The sequence below is a fragment of the Microtus ochrogaster genome, linkage group LG2 (genome assembly GCF_000317375.1).
Source record: "Microtus ochrogaster isolate Prairie Vole_2 linkage group LG2, MicOch1.0, whole genome shotgun sequence".
Classification (NCBI taxonomy): Eukaryota; Metazoa; Chordata; class Mammalia; order Rodentia; family Cricetidae; genus Microtus; species Microtus ochrogaster.
The window spans coordinates 13,060,997-13,083,440 of NC_022028.1; the positions used below are offsets into that span (position 1 = coordinate 13,060,997).

Here is a 22,444-nt window from a genome sequence, read left to right on the forward strand (position 1 = left end):
TCACAAATTCTCCCAGAACAGCCCTCCGGCTTTAAAATAAACGTTGAGTTGGCATTTATTTTTATATGAAAGTTTGCAGAATATTAGTGATATCAGAGTACATCTTCAATACTATTCTGCAGAAATACCAAGTTATAAGACATCGAATTGAGTAGAATTTAGTTATTGCACACCAACTAGAATTCATTTCTCCAAGCTACTGTAGCTGAGGAGAAGAACCCGATTTTGCCACCCTGCAACAATTTTCTATTTCCCCCTTTGAAATGCAGTTCCCTGGAGAAACACTCGCCACAATGTCCCTGCCTTTGCATTAAAGCCGTGTTTTCCCTTTGTTACTTACTATTTCTCTAGGTTGCTGAGCCAAAATGGCGAAGGTAGAGAGCCGATCACATAAGCATTTCGTATGGGATGCATCGGTAAGCACAGTTTTACATCCCTGGGTGGACCACGTTCCCAAAGACTCGTTCCTGCAAAGGGGGTGGAGGGGAGATCGGGATAAATACGCCTGACAGCCAAGTCCGTAAAGAAGAAAATGCAGTTTAATTGAGAGAATCGCCTACTGTAATTCCCGTACAGGAAAAAAAAATCTACTTGTTGTTGAACAGGACGTAATTTAGATGCATCTCCAGTAATGCAAAGCGAGAGTGGGAAAAAAGCAAGCAGGCGGTGGTGCGGTGTGCAGGGAGCTGTCCAGCGCCGGAGGTGCTGAAATCAGGACTAGCTCTGTCCAGCCCTCTGAGAGGAACGGCGGCGGCAGCAGCGGCACCAGCAGCCGCTGAGCGTTGGCAGACACTTGCTATGTTCATCGGATCGTTTCAAACACTCAGAGTGTAAAGAGGCTTTTCATATTTTCATACCAGCTCTGATTCCAGGCCCGTGGTTTGGACCGTGAATGCTGTCTTTTAAAAGGCGGATTTCTCTAAAAAGCCTGCCTAAAAGGTTACATTGCTTGGGTTGGGTGATAGGATCTTCTCCGCTGCTGGAAAGGGATTTTTCTTCCCTTTAGAATTAGCTGCTGTGAAAATTTCACCCTGGAAACGGGAAGAGGCATCAGCTGGTTCCGACTCTCACTGCCTTTGCCTGGTATCCAGGGGAGGGGTGGGTTTCAGATGTAAGCTTCCCACTCCACATTTCACTTAGTCCAATGCTCCTCTAAAGCCCTTAAAATTTCTTCCCCTCAAGACTCTTTGTCCAGGAGGAGAGACATTCAGCTAAAACCAAGTCCACTGAATATTTAGAATAAACCCACCCCAAAGTCCAGCAGGATGGGGGAGGGGGCCTGGTTCAATTTTCTCTTTGGTGTAGCCATTTAAAATGCTAAAGCATATGGTTTCTTTCCCACCCCAGCAGAACAATAAAAATGGTATCAACCTACGTCTTGTTAGTAGAGCTGGTGGCGACGGGGGAGAGCCCTGTCACCCCCCTGCTGAACTACTCTATAGAAAGAGAGAAAAAGTGGGGGGAGGCTTCAAGGCTCAACCAATCAACTTTATTATCATTACACGTGCGCTGGATAGAATGCACCAATTGTCACCTCCCCTCCCCCAGGCATGGAAACTCTCCAGCTAGGAAACCTGTATGTATGAGTGTATTTAGAATTTAAGTCAAGTTACTATTTGTGTTAAAAATGACTCCAAAACTTGAAGGGGGAAAATAAACAACCACATGGCTTAGTGTTAGTTTCTAGGTACTGTTGGTTTTGCCTTTTACATTTCTTAATGCCTGAGGCCACTGGGTTAAGTGCACAGATAGTGTGTTTAAGATCAGTGATGGTTTCTCTCTGTCACTTAGATGTCCCACTTAAGCTACAGAGTACAGTTTACACTGTCCCTTTTTGGTGTCTATAGTGTTGCCTTTTTTGATATTCATGGATTGATATCAAGAAGGAACAGACTATATTTGGGAACCATTAGGTAACAATTATGACCAATTTTAATAGAAAATTTCAGAATGTTGGTCACTTCAAATTTTTGTAGATCTTCCATGATATCTCTTCATGCCAAATTAAAAATTTAAAACTAAACGTAGTTTTACTTCTAGTATAACTGTTTCAAAGTATAATTCTAAATAATCATAGGCATGTAGTAAAACAATTATTTCATTAGCTGTATTCTCTTACTGTGAGTGTGTGTGTGTGTGTGTGTGTGTGTGTGTGTGTGTGAGTGTGTGTACGTAACAATCAATCAAGGCCAAAAATGAAAAACATTTATCTCAACTGGTCAAAGTTTAAAGAAGAAGATCCCCTTAAGAAGATGACATGTTTTAAAATGCTACAACTGTGTTATTAGCTCTGGAAGGCAGGTTGACTTCAATGAAATAACTGTTCTCTCAAGATGGAGTCTAGCACTGATGACTTCCACATGATGAATTTATGTCCAAGAAATGAATCCAGTATCTTAAAGGAAAAGAACTTTACTGCAACCAAGACCTCAAAGGAGACAAAGTTACATATTTATGTACATGTAATGAGAGTTCATTACTCAAGAAATTAACATTATTGTACTCTGACTGTCAAATGCAAAGTGTGGATTCAATACAAAGTTGCTAGTCTCCAAAGATCATGTAAAATTTACAAGACATATTTAGAAAAATGTGTCCATTTGCTTTACTCTGTACAGTGATTGCATGGCCAACCTTCACTAGCCCTAGGCAGAGGTAACTAACTGATTCCTAAGTGACAATCCTTGACTCTTCCCCGTGCTCCTCCTCAACATGCCCCATGCCTTTTTCATGTGTATCCTCTTGAGACTTTATCTCTTTTGGCCCTTCTCTAAAGTAGCACCCCTGTAATGATTTTATCTTATGCACAATAATGTATGCAATACGAAATACGGTTTAACATGCTTTTCCTGGTTTCAAATAAAATACAAAACACAATGTACTAAAACCGGCAGGAAGACAGCAGAATTTGGAGCAAGTGGTAGGAGAGATGATCTGAAAAGGTGAGAGAGGAGCTGTCAAGTTCTACATCTGGTTACTATTAAAAGTTGAATCACAAAAGAGGGATGTCATTCTGATGCTAAAGTATATAGCATTTCATAAACGCCTTGCAATTTTATGACTGAGAACTCCTTTATTTGAGGGGCCAGGATCCCACCTGGATCAAGCTGGCCTCAAGCTCCAAATACAGCTGAGGATGACCATGAAAACTTCTGATATATCTGCCTCTGCTTGCTGGGTGCTGGGATTACAGGCATGGGCCATCATGTCCAGTTTATATAGTGCCGGTGACTGAACTCCGGGCTTTGTTCTTGCTCTATAAATATGAGTAACTGACCTACATTTCCAACCCCATAAAATTTTGGTGGTTTTTCAATTATTAGCCTATCCCTAACCATTATTATAAAACCTCTGGTATGTATTACCTGTATTTTCAAACTTTCCAAGTCTTACTTTCACTGTCTAGAGTTCTTGGAAAGCACAGCCCACATTTCTGATTGATTTCAAGGTTATACTGTAAAACAAACTGATAGGTGGTTGAGATAATGAGAAGGGAAATTGTTGTCCTGTGCTGTATAGGACATGTTTTTAGACATCTTCACTGTTCTTACCATCACATTAGTATTCCTCTGTCATAATTTTCATGATGCAAGAAAAGGTGTGACTGTGATTTTCTTTTTAAATGTGAAGCTTAGGTTGTCATTCATATGGGAAACATCAGACACTGAAATAAGTGTGAAATGTAAAGATATAATTGAATAACAGACCCATAAAGTCAGAAGTAGATGCAAATATGATATAGGTATCCACATTCTACTGAAAATTATACATTTCCCTTTCATAATGTCTTTCTGTACATTATGTAATTTTTTTTCAAATAGTCTTTAAACACAGCTACGCTTGCAGAAATTCCACACAACCAGTGGATTCTTTGTTGGTTACACCTACATTCATCAGTGTTAGCTATTAGCTGTCACCTGCACATGTCTTTCTTGCTATTACTAGGCTGGCTAAAAGAAGGAGAACATTTTTCTGCCACATGGATTTAAAAGTGCACTGAAAATGCAATTGAATGTAAGAATAAGGACTCTAATTGTGTTTACTTTATGACTTAATATTTATTTGAGGTCTTTATCCAATTTTCTAAGCATCTACATGGATGAGTTTTGGATCACAGTGCTGGTTGTAATTTTGAAATTTATTCTTTAAAAATATAGCATTTGTATATATCCTCTATTGCTTAAAATTACACATTGAAATTGAAGGAGAAGTTAACTGCTGATTGTTATAAAAATTTGTTTAGCTTTAAAAAAACTAGCAAAATTTGTAGTGAAATGTTTCAAAACTGTTTCAGGATATTGTGGATTTAATCTTAACAAAAATCAGTACAAGTAGATGTTCCACTTTATTCTTCTACGAATCAGCCATCCTTTCTCATATATCTCAATAAGCTGTCTTTAATATGATGGATTAAAATTTAGAAAGTTTATTACCACTTAGTTTATTGAGCCCACTTACTTAAAAATCAAAAATTACAACAGTAACTTTGAATATAGGGTTTCTGATTATATATCCTTCACAAGAAGAGTTATATCTTCTTTACCCAGCGTCACGTAGAAAAAAAGAAAGTTTTGAGCAGATGACAGCTAACAGTGAGCAGCTTTCTCCCAGCAGAATGTCTTCTGAAGAAATCCACTTTCTAATGGTTTGTTTCTAAGGCTTAAGTAATTGACATTATTTTTTTAAACATATATTGCACTCAAATAATTATGTATAAGTGGTTCTCGTTTTAAGTTGCTTATGATATACAGGTTTAGAGAGTTCAGATGAGAAACTGTTCTTAATTTTGAGTAGAAAGTCTTTGATTACAGTTTCTGCATTTTGGAACCCTGTAAATGCTGAGACTTTACTATCTGTAGCCATTGATACTATGGCTACACAAATTATAAAGCCAGAGTTTTGCTGTTACCTAAGTGACCATTTAATGCATTGTTTTTCAACCCTTGCTGTTCATTCACATCACACAGAGAGCTTCAAAAATTGGCAGTGGGTGGGTCTTGAAGTTGATTGCTCAACATCACTGGTCTCTCCTTGACACTTCGTTTCATGGAGAAGGAAAACAAAGCAGTGAATTTAGGACAATTGTTTTAAGTCAGAGTAAAAAGCCAAGCTTTTTCTCTTATTCTGAGGCTAGGGACTTTTAGAACGTATTTAAATTTTTATTATTTTAAAATATGTGTAGGTGTGTGTGTTTGCACATGAGTATTTGCACATGAGTGCAAATTCCCACGGAGGCCAAACATATTGGATCTACTGGAGCCAGAACCAGAATTCAAGTGATTTCAAAGCATCTTCTTAGGTTCTGGGAAATGGGTGTTCTGGAAGAGCAACAGGTGCTCTTAACTGCTGAGTCATATCTCTGGCCCCACTACTGATTTTCTTTTTAAATATTATTTTTATTGTATAGAAAGTCACAGGATTTGTCCAGTTTTATCCTACTGAGTGCTAAGATTATGGTACAAAGTACCAGACCCAGTTTCTAATGTGTTTTAAAACAATACATAATAAAGCTACCCTATGACATGTCTACGATGTTATAAAAGTCAGATCTAAAGATATGATATACCTATATTGTTATATATGTGTATGTATATGCATATACACACAAACATATATATGCATATACATACACATAACTATAACTCTAAAAAGAGTAGCGTTAACATGACATATTTTGCTTATTGAGTGATTTCTTTCAACGACCAGGAATTTGGGAACCACAAAGAAGATAGTGGGAATTAACACTGGAATTAACAGTGACCCTTTCATTCTATAAAGCAGGTTTATAATTAATCACCAAGAAACTGGGGACCAACAAGCTAGATCAACTGGTAAGGGTGTTTGTTACCATGCCTGAAGGTCTGAGCTTGACCCACGTCTCCCATGTGGCAGGAGATAACTGACTTTCACAAGTTGTCTTCTGACCTACATGTTTGTGCGCACACACAGAAAAAATAATTAAAATATACATTACTTCGTTTCAAGAATGTTGAGTGCTTTGCTGATCATTAACATTCCTACTCAGCACAGCCATATTTCCTGATAAATTCATCCCGCGTTCCTTATGTATGAGGTTAACCCTTGTAATGCCACATTAGAATTCTTGGTGCCTTTTGAGCTCTTTATCTTGTTTTTGAATCTCTGATTCGTTGCTTAACATTTATTGGAGACTTAATGAAAAAAATATTCCATCAACTTAATGACTTTTTTTTTTGGCAGTTTTAGGAAAGCTTTTTCTTTCAGGTACACTATTTTAGCTCTAGTCCACTTGCTGTCCTCCAGAACCAAACAGACAGATAATTTGAGGAGTAACCAGGGGCTCTAAATAAACTCATCTACTTGCCTCTGGTTCAGTCATCATTTAATGATAATCTCCGAAAGATTCAAAGTCTCTTTCTTAATTATGTTCATTCCAGTAGAAAGACCCACATCAATACATGTTTATAGCATCATTTTCAAGTGCTTGATGAGGGAGAAAACACAGAAAAATAAATAAATGTAATTTTAAAAAGAAAACTGAAAGCCTGTTAGGGATGATGACCAGCAATCCTAGAATATGTTCTTTGCATTATTAAGTCAACAAATTATTGCAGAAAATGCTGTCGGGTCTGCCCTCAACATCTAAATCACCACCATCTCTTGCTTGACTCAATTTGCTGTTTCCATTTTTGCCTCCTCTCTCAAGTCCAACCCAGGGAGGCCATAAATATTCTAGTGTCAAATTATATCACTCATTTAAAAAATCTGCCAAGTCTTTTGTCTTTTTAATTTTTCATTGCCCACCTCCAGCTCACAGTAAAATGCCAAGTCTTTACAGTGGTCCACAACCCCTGTACTGTTTTGTCCCCAACTGTCTCTCTACTACCATCTCTTAAACATTCACTTTTGCATGTCTTTTCCAACTACAATGAGCCCCTTGTTGGCTCATGTTGGCATGCTGTGCTGGCTATTCCCTCAGTTCAGAATGTACTTTTCAGTTGTAAATATACTGCTCCCTACAAGTGGGAAAATAGCTGCCTTCATCTCATCCTATATGAGCCATGGTCAATGACTGGACAGTGTGAGAAAATAACTCTCCATCCACATTTGGTAAGAAAAAAAAAATATACAAATTCCATTTAACCCTTCCCATCAAGAGGTCGAGTTTATCCCTTCATCTCTTAAATAGGTCTAACTTGTGACACTGATTGCACTGTATCGGAAGCATTGTGTGACTTCTGACACCATGCCTCAAGAGGGCTTACAGTTTCTATTGTGATGGTCTTGAACTGATACTGTGATGTTAAATAGCCCAGGCTAGCCTCACTGAGGATGAGAGACTGCCACTATCTAGCAGGCGTATGAGTGAAGCTATATTAAATCATGTATCCCCATGATGACCTGAACGATGGAGCCTTGTATATCACATCAGGTATGCCAAGCTCAATCCAATAATTGAACCAGAGAATTCTGATAAGCAGAGCTGCCATAAACCAATTATACTCAAAGTAACTTGTTCTATAACAGTGGGAAAAGCACCCAGTCTTTTTGAGATTCTCATTGTTCTTACTCTGAGCTGTGTTGCCCATTGCACGCATCTCATCTGATTCAATGATTTTCATTTGGATATAACTCATACAGAGCTTCACAGATAACGACACATATTCACAAACTGAACCCTGTGTCAAGCACTCCAGTTGGTATCATTTTTCCAACGACTCAGATGACCATTAGGATCATTTGCACTAAAGCAATGTTAAGATATAATGCTATTGCATAGTATCAATTGCAGTATAATATAAGTACAACTTTTATATGCACTAGGAAACTAAGAACCTTTGTGTACCTTTACTGAAATATTTGCTTTATTGTAATGATTTGGAACCAAATTTATAATATCTTAAATTTAATGTTCAAATCCAGCTTTGGTTGTCTTTGGAACTAGAATATAAATTTTATGTTCATTTCTGTATTCTGATTCTAAAATGGCCATTGGCATGCACATGGAAGCTGCTTAATGGGTATTTGTGGAGTGACTATCTAGTACAGATTTTGACCTTACATAGATGGACTTTCTTACATGATTCATTACACAAATATTTACTCCCCAGGCGGTAGGCTGTGAGTTGAGGGGTGCTACAGCTCCACTTTGTCTCTTGGCACTTGAGAGCTCCATAGAGAATTTCTTGTAGGTGCGTTGTCCCTGCCCTTTTGTCATAAAATGCACATTAAAACCAAGACTGCGTCACTCTCGAGATAGTCGGGCATCACTTACAAGAATGGTGGCACCAGTCTTATTGCCAGGAACATACTTTCTGTTACTGTTTTAAATTCAAAATAATAAGAGTAGAAAGGAGTGTGGGCAGAGCATTCAGGAAGATAGGTTATAAATATGTATGAGTGCTTCACCATGATTTATTAATAATTAAAGGTTAAAATATGCTAGCTGTCATAATTAATTATGCAATAAGCAAATAATAATAATAATCCTATTAATGAAAATAACAGCTAACATTTTGTTGAGTACTAATACTCAGTATTAGGTACTCTAGAGGAAACTTAAAACATATTTTTTAAAAATCATTTTTCTTAGCCTTGTGGTCGTATCACACACCGTTAATCCCAGCACTTGGGAGGCAGAGGTAGGTGGATCTCTATGAGACTGAGGTCAGCCTGGTCTACAAAGTGATTTCCAGGACAGTTACAGATAAACAAAGGGACTTGTCTTTTGAAAAAAAAAAAGAAAAGAAATCTTGTTTCTGTTATTGAAAATAAATCTTTTCTCATATAATATATCTTGATTAAAATTATCCCCTCTCTTCCATTCTCCTAGTTCCTTCTCACCTCCTCTTCCCACCTGATCCTTCCTTTCTGTCCCTCTTTTGAAACAGGTTTTTGAGAGATAACAACCAAACATGACAAAATAAATTATAATAAAATGAAGCAAAAACTATCACTTCAAAGTTGGACACAGCAACCGAATAAGAGGAAAAGAGTCCCACAAGCAGGCACAAGAGTTAGGGACCCACTCATTCTTAGGTCAGGAGTCTTATAAAAATACTAAGCTAATAGCTATAATATATGCTCAGAGAACCTGGTGTAAACCCATGTAGGCCCTGTGCTTGCTGCTTCAGTCTCTGTGAGTGCATACCAGTGATGGAACACACCTTTAATCCCAGCTCTCAGGAAGCAGAGACAGGAGGAATTTAGAGTTCAAGGCTAGCCTGGTCTATAGAATGAATTCCAGGACAGTTAGGGCTACCTTATAGATACATAGAGAAAACCTTATCTAAAAAAAAAACATAAATAAATACAAATAAATAATTCTTAACCTAAATGGTACATGGTGTCAAGAGATGCTGGTGATGATTGTTTCAGCTATATGAAAGGCTGCAGATGGAGGATCATTTGAGTCCACATATTTGAGAACAACATAGTGAGCTCATAGATGGAGCCCACTCCATCTCAAAGCTTTGGGAAAAACATGCTGTTTTCCCCATAGGAAAAATGGAGATAAATTGAGCCTCTGCCTCCATCTAGGGTAAGAGGACATGAGAGACAGCAGCGTTTAGAGTTAAAAGTTGCTTGAATCTCTCAGCCTAGTTAATATGCCTACATGAGGCCTGTACTGCCTATCTTTGGTGCTATTGTCTTGTCTTGAAAAGAAATAAATGGAGTCAAGGGATTGTGACTTTCCTAGGGACATCCAGATGATATCCAACTCTGCCAGGATTGGAAGCCAAGGCTGTGAGCTCCCCATCAGTTCCCCCTCCTCTGTTCTGTCAGTATGGGGTAGACACATTGAGATAGCACAGCCAAAGTTAGAAACACAGGGAGAATAGTCCAAAAGGAGAAAAGAATATTGCAACCTAAAACCCTGTAGAAAAAAAAATGTATGGCAGGGTTTCATAAGCAAGTGATTGGCCAAAGGTTAAATTATAGACAGAGTTGAGAATGATCATGGTGAGCTCGGAGGAGGCTACTGAGAGTTTAGTAGAGAGGTCAGATGGAAATTAAATTGTCAGAAGTTACAGAAAGACCTGTGTGATATAGAAACTTCAGCAACAAAAGGGAAAAGACCACATACAAGTGAGGTAACCCAAAACGAAATCCTTGTGAAAGAAGCCTTTACTTATGGTGGTGTTTTGTTGATTTTCCTGTTGTCGTCAGAAAACACCATAGCCAAAGACAGCCCACGGTAGAGTTTATTTGGCCTTTAGATTCCAGAGGAGTAAGAGTCCATCATCACAAGCAGACATGACAGCAAGGGGCAGGGAAGGCAGCAGCAGTAGGAAGCTTAGAAATATCACATCCTTAACTGCAAGTACAATCAGAGAGCGAATTGGAAGAGAGATGAAGATTTACACCCTCAAATCCTGTCCTGATGGTGCACTTCCTGTAGCAAGGCTACCCCTCCCTTAACTTCCCCACTCAGAGATGCCAACTGGAGACCATGTGTTAAAACACCTGAGCTTATTGAGGGCATATTCTCACTTAAGCCACCAGAGGAAGGTATCAATAGCCTCACATATCATGGTGTGGACTAAACAGTCACCAAAAAATAAAAACAGGATGCAGCGGAGATGAGAAAGAACTTTCTAAATGGATCTTTAGTCATAATGACAGTGATGATGCTGTAAAAGAGAGAGGAAAAGTTATTTTTATAGAAACTAGAATGGGAAGGACATCAGTTTTTTCTTCAATAAGATAGTAAAAAATCTAATATGAAAGTTTCATTATGCCACTATCACTTTTTTCAGAGATTTCTAAAACTTTTGTATTGCTCATTTTATAAGGCACACTTTGGACCATGGATAAAAACAAAGAAACAAAATCATTTGGAAACAGAAATTTTAATGACACTGAAAATGTTAGTAGGTTTCTTCTAACTAAATTTTGAATAGCAAGTCTAATGAGCAACAAAATATATTTTATTTCTATACATAGTAAGAGCAAGCAAGACTTTCAGAGTTGTTCTTGAGTGTTGAGTGTAGGCAGGGACAGGCGATAAATTATTTTATTTATTTTCAAAGCGTTATAAAATGCTTTGGACATTGAGTGTTAGCTAATCTCAAAATCACAAAACAATTCACTCTATTTAGATTTATTTCCCTCAAAAAAGCTGTTTATCTGGGCTGGTAACCAATTTTTAGCCTGACATAATTTGCAACAGCTGAGATGCATAGCCCTGAGAACGCAGAATTATTGAAATAAAATAGAGCACATTTAAACATATGCTGTTTTCCCCCACTACTTAATAATCCGGACAAAAAGCCAGCCCTGGACTTGAGTAGACCATTGTAAAATAAAAACAAAGTGCATCCAAGGTCCTTCTAATTTAATATCAGCTCACTCATTTCCTCATCCTAATGGCTTTTACTTCACATGCCTTTTTTATAGAGAATTAATCCCAATTCTAATATACACAGAAAAAAAGAGTGGACATAAATTTGCAAAGACTATACTGCTTGCTTCTAGGTACTAAGTTACAAGTAGTATTCTTTGCTTCTTTATACTCTTTAGACTTTTCTGTGTATCTCGAGTAACTATACTATCATTATCACCAGAAACTCTTGAAACTCAAAAAAAAAAAAAAAAAGGGAAAAGGAAGATGACACAATAAGGCGAATGCCTGGATAATAGTGTACATTTGTAGAAAATAAATTTTTTCTTAAGGAATTTTGTGACTTAAACCAAATTGCTCCCTCACAAGAAAGCTTAAACAAAAATATGAAAATATCTCTTAAAAGGTACCTGTCTTTTTTTGTGGATTATGGATCTGAGTATTCCAATATTAAACTGGGTATGTTTTCTTCTCAACTGTTGTCATTTTGCAGTGTGTGGATATTTTCATTTATACTAATATGCAAAAGTGATGCAATAATAGTTTAGTTAAAATTATGACTTATTTTTAGTGATAAATGATGGCACACCATCAGAAAATGATCTTTTTCTATAGTTACACAAATACTCTCTATCCATTCATTGTGAAAGGCAAACAGATCTTTAAAATATATCTGTTATTTTGAATATGGAGGGAAAAAAATGCCTGGTAAAAACAGACGATATAAGTCTAGATGCATAAGTAGGGCCAGCCATTTCTCATAAAAATCATGCCACATATCTTGGAAAGAGACAACAAAAGCTGTTCCTTTCCTCGCAGGTCCTCGCAGCTCTAGCTCAACACAGTGTTAAACTTTAACTCTCAAACACAGTTCGGAAGCATTTTAACAAAGCAGCAAAAGTTATATGGATGGCGCTCAACAGTCTTCCATGAGCTAAGACTTCATAACAACAAATTCAAAGGAATCACTAAGAAAGTATTTCAGAAGCGTCGTGGTCACTGCATACATGTGCACATGCCTCTAGCACTTACGCAGATCTGGAAAAGGAGTTCTATGCTAAACATTTTGCTGCTACAACCAGGAACTAAAGGGCTAATTGAGGCAACAGCCTTGAGTTCCTCTTCATATTTACATATGGTTCTGAGAGGACCATGAAAATGCAGTTGTACACTCAGAATTACTTTAAAAAGAATTGAGGATTTTAGATCTTGAGATAATCATACTTAAAAAATATGAGCAATTATTGCCTACAAAGATAAATGTAAACAAATGTTCATTGGACCTTTATTTAGTTGAAATGACAATTTGCATGCAGCAGTATTCTTTGGACTCTGGGCAGGGGTTCCAAGTGTTAGAGAGATGTGTCTGTGCTCACGCTGTTATGTCCCTTTTGGGAATGTGGGTATTAGTGGAGAGGGAAGAGAAATGAATGGAGCTGGACAGGTATTACTATTCATGAACACAAAAATAAAACAAAGTGAGGTCTAAATATCCCAGTAAAATGTTAACTAAGAAAGTAATAGGCCACCTAAACTGAGTGCTTCACAACCATATATCTAAAGCTAGCACATTAATTTTATATTAATCCTAATATCCCTCATTTGCAAGTATTGAATTCTTTGAAAAACTAATCAATACCCCAGCATTGCAGTGTTCAAAGTGAAAAAAAGCTCATTCAAAGAAGCCAGAAGGTAAACGGTTTTTACTTATTACATAATAGAGATAAGTTCAATCACCTAATGAAAAGTTGTAATGACGGCTTCAGCAAATGCCAAAGACAATTCTGACTTTTTCCTTCTAATTTAAATCACACTTGGATTTGCTTGTGGTCATTTTCAAAAGCACTTCTTCACTTTCATCTCTGCTGTAGCATCTTGTACAAGAGAATAAATGTTTTTCTTCTGCATAAAGCCTTTATCTGTTGTTTTTAAAGCCATGACTGTGGGCCCCACAGTGGTGGCACACACCTTTTATTCTCAGCACTTGAAGGGCAGAAGCTCACGGAGTTTGGTCAGCCTAGTCTACACAGTGAGTTCCAGGATGGTCAGTACTATACAGAGAAACTTTGTCTTGGAAAATAAGAAAAAAAACAAAACAAAACAAAAACAAAACAAAAAAACCCACCGCAACTATGACATTAAGAAACTTGTTTTCTAATTTCATCTGTGCCACTAGAGTGCTGCCACCTTGTTTACATCCCTGTCTAAGCTGGACTCATTGTCCCTGATACCAATTAGACACTTGGAGATTATGCTTATTTTAGAGGTATTTGTAATCAAGAAACTCAACAAGATATCTATCGTTGCCAATTATTTATTTACTAGTTCTATGAGTCAAGCATTATTAAGAATAATGAAAATGAGCTGGGTCTGATGGCTACTGCCTATAATCAAAGCATGAGAGCCTAAGGAAGGAGGAAAGCCATAGTTTGAGGCCAGCCTGGTATAAATATTGAGTTCTAGGCAGCTTCAACCCTTGTATAAAGTCTTATTTCAAAAACAAAACAAAACAAAAAAAATCAACCAACCAAACATCTCTCTGTATAGAACAAAACAAAATCATAAGAAAATAAAGTTCTATAAAAATACAACACATCACCACACTATAACAACACAATGTTATTGGCAAGGACACTATGTTTGAGTATCAGGCAGCAGGAATTATGTATCAGAATTCTCCAGGGAGGGCTGGAGATGTAGCTCATATGGTAGTGTGCCCAGCATGCAGAAAGACCTGGTTTGATTTCTATCATTGCTTACAGCAGAGTCTGTCTGTGATCCCAGGATTCAAAAGGTGGAGGAGAATTACAGGTTTAAGGTCATCATAGGCTATATACAGACAGAGTGACATACATGACACCCTGTAATAAACACAAATATCTCTGGCAATATTAGAGTCTAGGATAAAGCACTGGCACTTAAGAGAAATAAGTAATTAATGCCATCTATGAAGAAAAAGAGCTGACTTTATCTGAGTTTTTTGAGTTATTATAGATATGCCAAGAGGAGAAACAGAATCTTGAGTTAGCAAATCTGTTTGGGACCCTATAACTACATAGTCAAAAGCTAAATGATGTCTTAAGTCATGGGCGGTCAGCGTAATATCAAAAGAAAAATTATATGCCACCAGGGGAAAGAATCTATGTCATATCCTGGCATGAAACGCAAAGGATGTAATCTTCCCACCCTCAGACCCTACCATTACCAATAGACTACCAATGATAACCTTTCATTCAAAGTTTGGAAATGTGCATTTAAAATAATAACCCAAGAAGTATGACTACTAAAAGTTACACACAATCTTCCATGGAATATTGAATCTTATAAAATTCTGACTTTGGGGAAACTTGAAGATAGATCTCTTGTGGAGAGTCCATAGTTTGCCTACTCCCTCTAAACAGTAAGATGTCTTAGGGTTAGGATGCTACAATGAAACACTATGACCAAAACAACTTGGGGAAGAAAGGATTTATTTTGCTTACATTGCCACATCACAGTTCATCATGAAAGAAAGTCAGCACAGAAACTCAGATTGGCAGGAATCTGGAGCCAGAAGCTGATGCAGAGAACGTGGAGGGGTGATGCTTACTGGCTTGCTCCTCATGGCTTGCTCAACTTGCCTTTAATGGAACCCAGGATCACTAGTCGAGGGATGGCAGCACCCACAATGGGCTGAGCTCTTCCTGATCAATCATTAAGAAAATGCCTTAAAGTCAGATTTAATGGATGCCTTTTCTAAATTGACACCGCCCCCCAAACTCCCAACCCAGCTTTCGGATGACTCTAGCTTGTGTCAAGCCGACATAAGACTAGCCAGAACAGATGTTAAAAGAAATTGTAGAGAAACAGCTTCTGTGGACAGCTTGGAGTCCTCAGGAGTTTATAAAATGCCCTACCTACCCATCTAACCATTGAGTGACTTGCCAATTATCAACTCTTGACTAAAGGGTCACTTGACCACAAAGTAACGCTCAGAGGGCATTGGAAACCCATGTCTAATTTCATAACTGGTGAGAGTGTATGCAGAAAAGAGTAATGAAGAGGCAGGAGAACTGTTAAGAGGCTTATATAGCACGGCTTTTATTTCTAAATTCAATGCAAGGTGATTTGTCAAATTTGATGGAAAAATTGAAAGAGCAAAAATGCTTTAATAAACTTACTGGTAAGTGAAATGAAGCTTTTTTTTTTAACACACTAATTTAAATGTCCTAAAATACTTTCATAAATTAAAGAGTATGGACTTTCACCTTCTTTTCTGGAAAAAAAAAATAAATGCTTTACTGTCTTTTTTTGTATGCTAGGAATTGAGATTTTTAAAGACTGGAAAGTCAAGTACACATCTTAACTTCACTAAGCACCTATTAGGAAAACTCAAAAAAAATAATCTATAATCTGCTTAGAAATTATAGGATTGTGACCAGTGTTCTGGTGACACACGGAAAAAAGTACAGAAAGCCATTTTTCAAAAGTCTAAAGAAATACACATTGCAGTATAAGTAGGTGTCCTGATCTCTTTACTGCCCTGCTGTTTCTCTTCCTGATTCTTGCCAGCAGGCTGGTCCTTCAGTTCATAAATTAGGCAGATAGTGAAAATTCCTGGTTCAAGGACAGTACTGAAACTTCAATGGTGTAATTAACATTTTAATGAGCAGTCAAAACCTTTTGTGTTTGGGCTCTTAACTGTCTTTGTCCCTTGAGTGGATCTCAATGTTTTGAGCTCAGAAAACAAGGGGATTCCTTCTATGAGATTTTAAATGTGATCACCCAGGCCATGGTTTCAGTGGCTTCCTGCCTGTTCCATTGTAAAGGAGGTTCTTTTGTGGTTGAGTGTGTCAAAGGAGAATCTAATTTCACTTTTCAGCTCCTGTTTCTCTTTTAGCATTTGCAGACACTGCAACCACAACACTGACAATTCAGGAGTGGCTAATATTCTGTAAGTGATCAAGTAATCTGAGTTCTCACTTGAAAGGTGCAGTGGGCTAACTACTATTTGGGAAACAAAGCAATTCACAGAGAAAGCATTGGATAATGCTTGTAATTTAATTATTTTGAAATTAAATTTTGCATAATATTCCGAACGTGCTAAATTTCTTCAGGTCATTAAAAATAAAAGTGTCTCATGGTGCTGGAGAATTGGCTCAGAGATTAAGAGCACTGGCTGCTCTTCCAGAGGTCCTGAGTTCAATTCCCAGCAAGCACAAGTAGCTCACAACCATCTATAGTAGGATCTGATATCCTCTTCTGGAATAACGCCATACATACAGATAGAGCACTCGTATACATTAAAAAAAAAAAAATAACCAACAGTAACAACAACAAACCTATTCCTTTGGAGGCTTCAGAAATAAATAAAGTATTTAAGAGCAAAGCAACAGTGTATAGAAAACCACTTTAATAGCATCAAACACCAATCTTCATCACTAGGCAAAAGAAACAGTCAGACAGGGGTACACTGTCAAGAAGAAAACTCCTATGGGAAAATTTTTAAGCATCTTACAATTAAGTAGAAGCCTTAATTTTCATTAGAAGCATGAAAAAGTCTTCCCTGTCATAAGTGATACAACTCCACTGTTATAAAACGTGGCCTGTTCCTGTTCTCATGCTTCCCATCCCACCATTCTAGGTCCGTTACTAAATGCACACCAGGGCAGCTTGGTTCACACTTGGCTACACTTCTGCCATGAGAGACTCAAGATAGACCAACCAGAAAGTAGGCCTGAGTTTCAGTTTACCCTAAGGTAACACCTCACTCCAGGAAAGACCATACACTGGAAGCACCCAGGCACCACCCAGGAATGGGCCAATCAGCAGCCAAGGGGAAAGTACCGAACATTTCCAAAGGAAATCCCTAACTTTCCAACTCTTATAGATAGATGTCCCTTAGCCCAGCACATAACCATTGCCTTTCACCAAGACACTCCTAGACAGGTGTCAGCTAATCAGGGGTCTTGAACCTTAGAAAACCCTTACCCCAACTTTTGCTATGATTAAAAAAAAATAACCCACCCCAACTGAGCTCAAGACTCTCTGATCATGCCAATGCCTTGGACACACAGAGAGCCCAAGTTCGAATATGAATAGAGGCTCTTTGCTTGTACGTACGGGATTCGGTCTTTTGAGGGTACCCGCGATCTGGGCATAACACACAATATGTAGCACAGGATTTATTGTCATCAGATAAGGAGTGAAGAAGCAAAAATTTTGACATATTTTCCCACTGACAAGAAAGTCTAACTTGAGTTTCACTGAATAAGAGGTGGAATGTAATGAGAATAGAAATAAATAAATAAATAAATAAATAAATAAATAAATAAATAAGGCCTTTGAGGTTTATAAAAACAGCTTTGTCAGGAACCCCACTACACCCAAGCCTGCACCTGATAATCAGAACCCAGGGACATCACTCACTCAAGTCAACCAGACACAGTTCTGGACCCCACGACACTCACCTACTGGATGGCATAAGAGCAGAGACAAAGATCAATGCTCTGCTTTGGACTTTTAGAGAGACACCTGTCCCCTTGATGTGCCCTGGTGCTGGAGAGTCTCCCCCTAGATCCTGACCCTCGAATTGGAGAATTGTGTTTGATCCTGGACCTGACCTTCAGCTCACACAGGTAATCAGCCTCGGGGAGATAGGAGTTTAGAGTGTTACCCTTGTGCAATGACCCTCAGCATAATAAAATACAACTTTTGCTATACTAACTACACATATCTACCTTCTTGCTTGAGACACGGACATTAATAAATCCACACAGGTACTGAAGCAGCTCAACCACTACTCTAATTTTGCTTACTGATTCAGTCATAAAACCAAGGGCACTATGCACATTTACCTGTGAGTTACATAATCTTCTCAGAGCTGCCGACTGATTATGTTCCGGTGTCCTCCAGTTCTGGCTTTCTGTTAGCATGTAGAAATGCCTGCATAGTTAGTTGGCTGATTTTATGAATAGTTGTCATATGGTATCTGTCACAGATGCAGACTTTATGTTGAGAAGGGGACTCCAAGTTCCCCACAGAGAAGCAGATGACAACATAACGTTCTCAAATACGAACAGCCTGCTCTGTAGCTAACTCTCAACGATTCAGAGACAACTCCATAAAAGCAGAGATTTTTCTATTGAGGATGCATTTTGGGAAGACTGGTGCGAAAATGGTTTAGTTTCACAGTGGAACATAAAACTGACTTTGCTAATAGCAGACTTTCAACTCTGCAGTGTCAAGCCGAAAACAAATTACCTGTGTTCAAACATCTCTAAATGAGGCCGTTAAATGATGGCTCAGAGTTTAACTGTGGTCGTTTTTTCCGGGACAGACTCAGATGGGAAATGGCATTGAGAGACAAAATATCCTGAAGCAGTAATATTCCTGTTTCAGTGTGAAGTGGCCCCCACTGGCTCGTGTGCTGAAATGCTTGGTTCTTGTGGTGCTATTTTGGGGATTACTGGAAACTTTAAGAGGCTGGCTTCCCTGGACAGAGTTAGAGGGGATAGGTTCTGAAAGCAGCCCTCTTCTCCTTCCTATCTGCCTCCGCCACATACTTCTGCTGTCGTGATGCTCGACCTCATCACAGCACAGATTAAATGGAGACAATGAAACCTCAAAAACTGTGAGCCCAAGTAAGTTGTTCTCCCTCTGTGCTGTTCTTTTGGGTATTTTGGCCACAGCTATGCAAAACTAAATACAAATAGTTTCACATGACCAAACTGGCTTTTGTACCACCTAGCACGTGAGAGAAAAGCGGTCGAGGCCTATAGCATGTCCGTGTGATGGTGATCTTTTTTTAAATTGATTTTTATGGAGCTCTACATTTTTCTCTGCTCCCCTCCTTACCTCTTCCCTCCCCGCTTCAACCCTCAAGGTCCCCATTCACTCAGGAGATCTTGTCTTTTTCTACTTCCCATGTAGATTAGTAGATTAGATCTATGTAAATCTCTCTTAGTGTCCTCATTGTGATGGTGATCTTATTCAATGAACTAAGTGCAGCTTTGGGAAAAGATTCATGTATTCCACTCTGTGCGATGGCACAGATTCGCCTTAGCTCAAGTTTAGTCTGGTGACAGTGACTTTCCTTCCCTTCCAGATTTCTTGCTCCCTAATTAGGCTCCTTTTGCTACCAGATTTGCAGAACAAAGTCTTCTATAAAAACAGACAGAGGATCTACAGAAAGTCAAGCACAAGAGAGGAAGAATTGGCTTTTTGAGGTCCTCTGTCTTTGAACCAATAGCAAGTGCAAACATCTTATGGTATTTATTTATTCATATCTTGAGAATTAATGTCTCTTTTCTATCTAATGTGGCAAGTTAAAAAAAGACTGCTATTCATAATTACTCAGCTTGTCTTCTTTTTTCCCTTCTTTCTAGAGAGACAAAGTACAGATGAACAGAATTCTGCTTTATACATCTAAACCAGGACATAATCTGCTAGGGGCTGTGGCTTATCTAAAATCCCAGTGTAAAAGAAGCATTAGAGATGGGCAAAAGTTGCTAATGGAGCCTATATTTGTACTGCTAGTTAAAATATGAGTTACTTCTTTGCTAGCAGAATTAGTCTTGACACTAATGGGTTCCACATATTCAGCTATATGTATAGTTACGGAAATGTTAAACAAAAGGTTTCGTATTAATATCACAAAGGCTACTTCCTTTTGAGCTGTAAGATCGGGTTGCTCTTTATCTGTCTTTCAGATGGAAATAAGGATTGCAGATATACACCACAGTCATTAATGCTGTGTGCAGAAGTATTCATTCAAGACCTTCTTTCTTGGATACTAAAGGGTGTTACTTAAACATGAGCATTCTGTGACAAACTCCATCCCACCTGTTCCAAATCAGTTTCTTTTCTAAAGAGACAAATGATGTGGGATTCCCCTCTGTATACTGTGAATATGTTTTTATTACCCTTAGTTAACAAAGAAGCTGCTTTGGCCTATAGCAAGGCAGACTATAGTCAGGCCGGAAATCCAAACAGAGATAAAGAGAGGGAGTAGGATGAATCAAGGAGATGCCATGCAGCTGACGAAGGAGAAAGATGCTGGAATCTTACTGGAAAGCTACAGCCTTGTGGTGATACACAGATCAATAGAAATGGGTTAATTTAAGATGTAAGGGCAAGTTAGAAATACACCTGAGTCATTGACCGAACAGTGTTGTGTGATTATTTGGGTCTGGATGGCCAGGAAACGAATGAACAGTTTCCAACAACAACCAAACCTGTACAGAAGTTAGTGGGAAGTAGCTATATCTCTAAGTTATATTAATTCTTTCTGGCCTCAGTGTTAACTCATGTATGCTTAGGAAGGAGGCAAGGATGGAGCGATAGAAACACAACAGCCAAACCAGACTGGAATGGAAATGAATGGAAGCAACAGCTCAAAGGAGGGAATATGGTAACACATGGTAACACATCGTTCATCCGGTACTGTGTCTTTCAAGCAAATCAGGTCCCAGCTGTACCCACATTGGGACTTACGGTAGCCTTTGATCTACTGAGTCATTTCATGCTCACTCTTCCTGGGCCAGGCCCCCTTGAACAGAGTTCGGCATCCTCCTACAGCATGGTGGTTCCTTTACCAGTCATGCTACAGAGCTATGGCCAGTTTATGTCTGCAACATTCAGAGATAAGTGTGAGAGAAGCAGAGGCTCCACTGCGTTTTGCACTCTATTACTGTGTGTTGTCTCTCTCTTCATGCTTTAAAACAATTCTTTTTCAGTTCCTGTGTCAGGTGAGGAGTTAGAAATTAGCAGAGCTGAAGGTCATTGAGGGTGGACCCCTTCCTCATAATCAGCTTTAAGCCCTCACCTCATGCTTCCCTGTTATAAGATGTATCATAAAGACATGAAAAGTGTCACAGTAGTCTCCTTGGAACTGAAAATACCATGGGGCTAGAGACATGGCTCAGCAGTTAAGAGCATTTATTGCTCTTGCAGAGGCTTTAACTCTGTTCTTAGCACTGAATACTGTGTCTTACAACCAGCTCTAACTCCAGTTCCAGGGGATCCGATGCCCTCTTCTCGACGTATGGCATGCATGTGGTGCACATACATGCAGGCAGGCAAAATATTCATAAATATAAATTTCAATAAATCTTAAAAATAACAAAAATGAGTCTGCAGAATGTATTTGAAATACATATTGTGCATTTGGTCCAGTTTCTTCTGCTGTCCTTTTCTGTTTTTAAAGGCAGAACTAGAAAATAAAGAATAGCAGAGGGTCTAGAAGATATTTCCTTTCCTTATAAACATTTTTATTTTAATAATCTGAACAACAGACATTTGCACAGTATATAGAATTCCTGGACACCTTTGACCCAGATTTTCATATGTTATAATCTGACATAACAGCCATACAATTGGTCTAAATTATAGATTTAATATTAATATATATTGCTAACTTATCTCTAAACTTGTTCTAAGTGTAACTGTATATTCATGTCCTGTTGTATCATCTGGTATCCATTCTGGGATTTTACACAGCATTTACTTGTCTTTTGCTTTGTTTTGTCCTTATTGTTAAGGCAATGTCTCATAGTTCTGATTTACCTGGAACCCAGTATCGACATCACACGGACCTTGACCCTGCAGTGATCTTCCTGCTCTGCTTCTCATTTGTGCAGGAATTTCAGGCATGTGTGCGGCTGCTGTCTGTTTTTACTTGTATTTATGTACTTACTCTCCAGTCAGAGAAAGTTCAAATTCTTTGTCTTCAGAACATTGATAAGTTTGAGGAGAACTGGCCTCTTACATTGTAGAATGTTTATCTAGGTTTCAGTGTATTTCTCAATAACAGTTTGAGGCTATGCATTTTCAGCAGGAATAGCATAGAATCAATGTTTTTTTTAGTACAATATATCAGTAAGCACATGATCTATATTACTCATATTTCTGGTGATATTAGCTTTGATTATTTGGTTAATATTAGATTTAGTAAGTTTCTTCACTTTTTCTATCAGTAATTCGTATCTTTTGAGGAGCATGGTAGCACTTTAAAAATCAAGATGGTGTATCTGAACCTCTTATGGTAATAAGAAACCTTTTAATTTCTTCTTGACATCTGACATGCTTCAATGTCATTGCCCCAAAACCCTACCATACCACTCCTTTCACCAAACTGAAGCA

The 22,444-nt window shown here is 38.2% G+C and overlaps 1 protein-coding gene across 3 annotated transcripts in view; it reads right to left on the reverse strand.

The window, feature by feature from the left end:
* Adgrb3 (adhesion G protein-coupled receptor B3) overlaps window positions 1-22,444 on the reverse strand; it is a 704,417-nt gene that overhangs the window by 151,555 nt on the left and 530,418 nt on the right. For all 3 annotated transcript variants that reach the window (XM_026785468.1, XM_026785467.1, XM_005359883.3), the window contains exon 17: window positions 341-467. In XM_026785468.1, coding sequence (XP_026641269.1) covers window positions 341-467 — 127 coding nt within the window. The remainder of the gene's footprint in view (window positions 1-340; window positions 468-22,444) is intronic.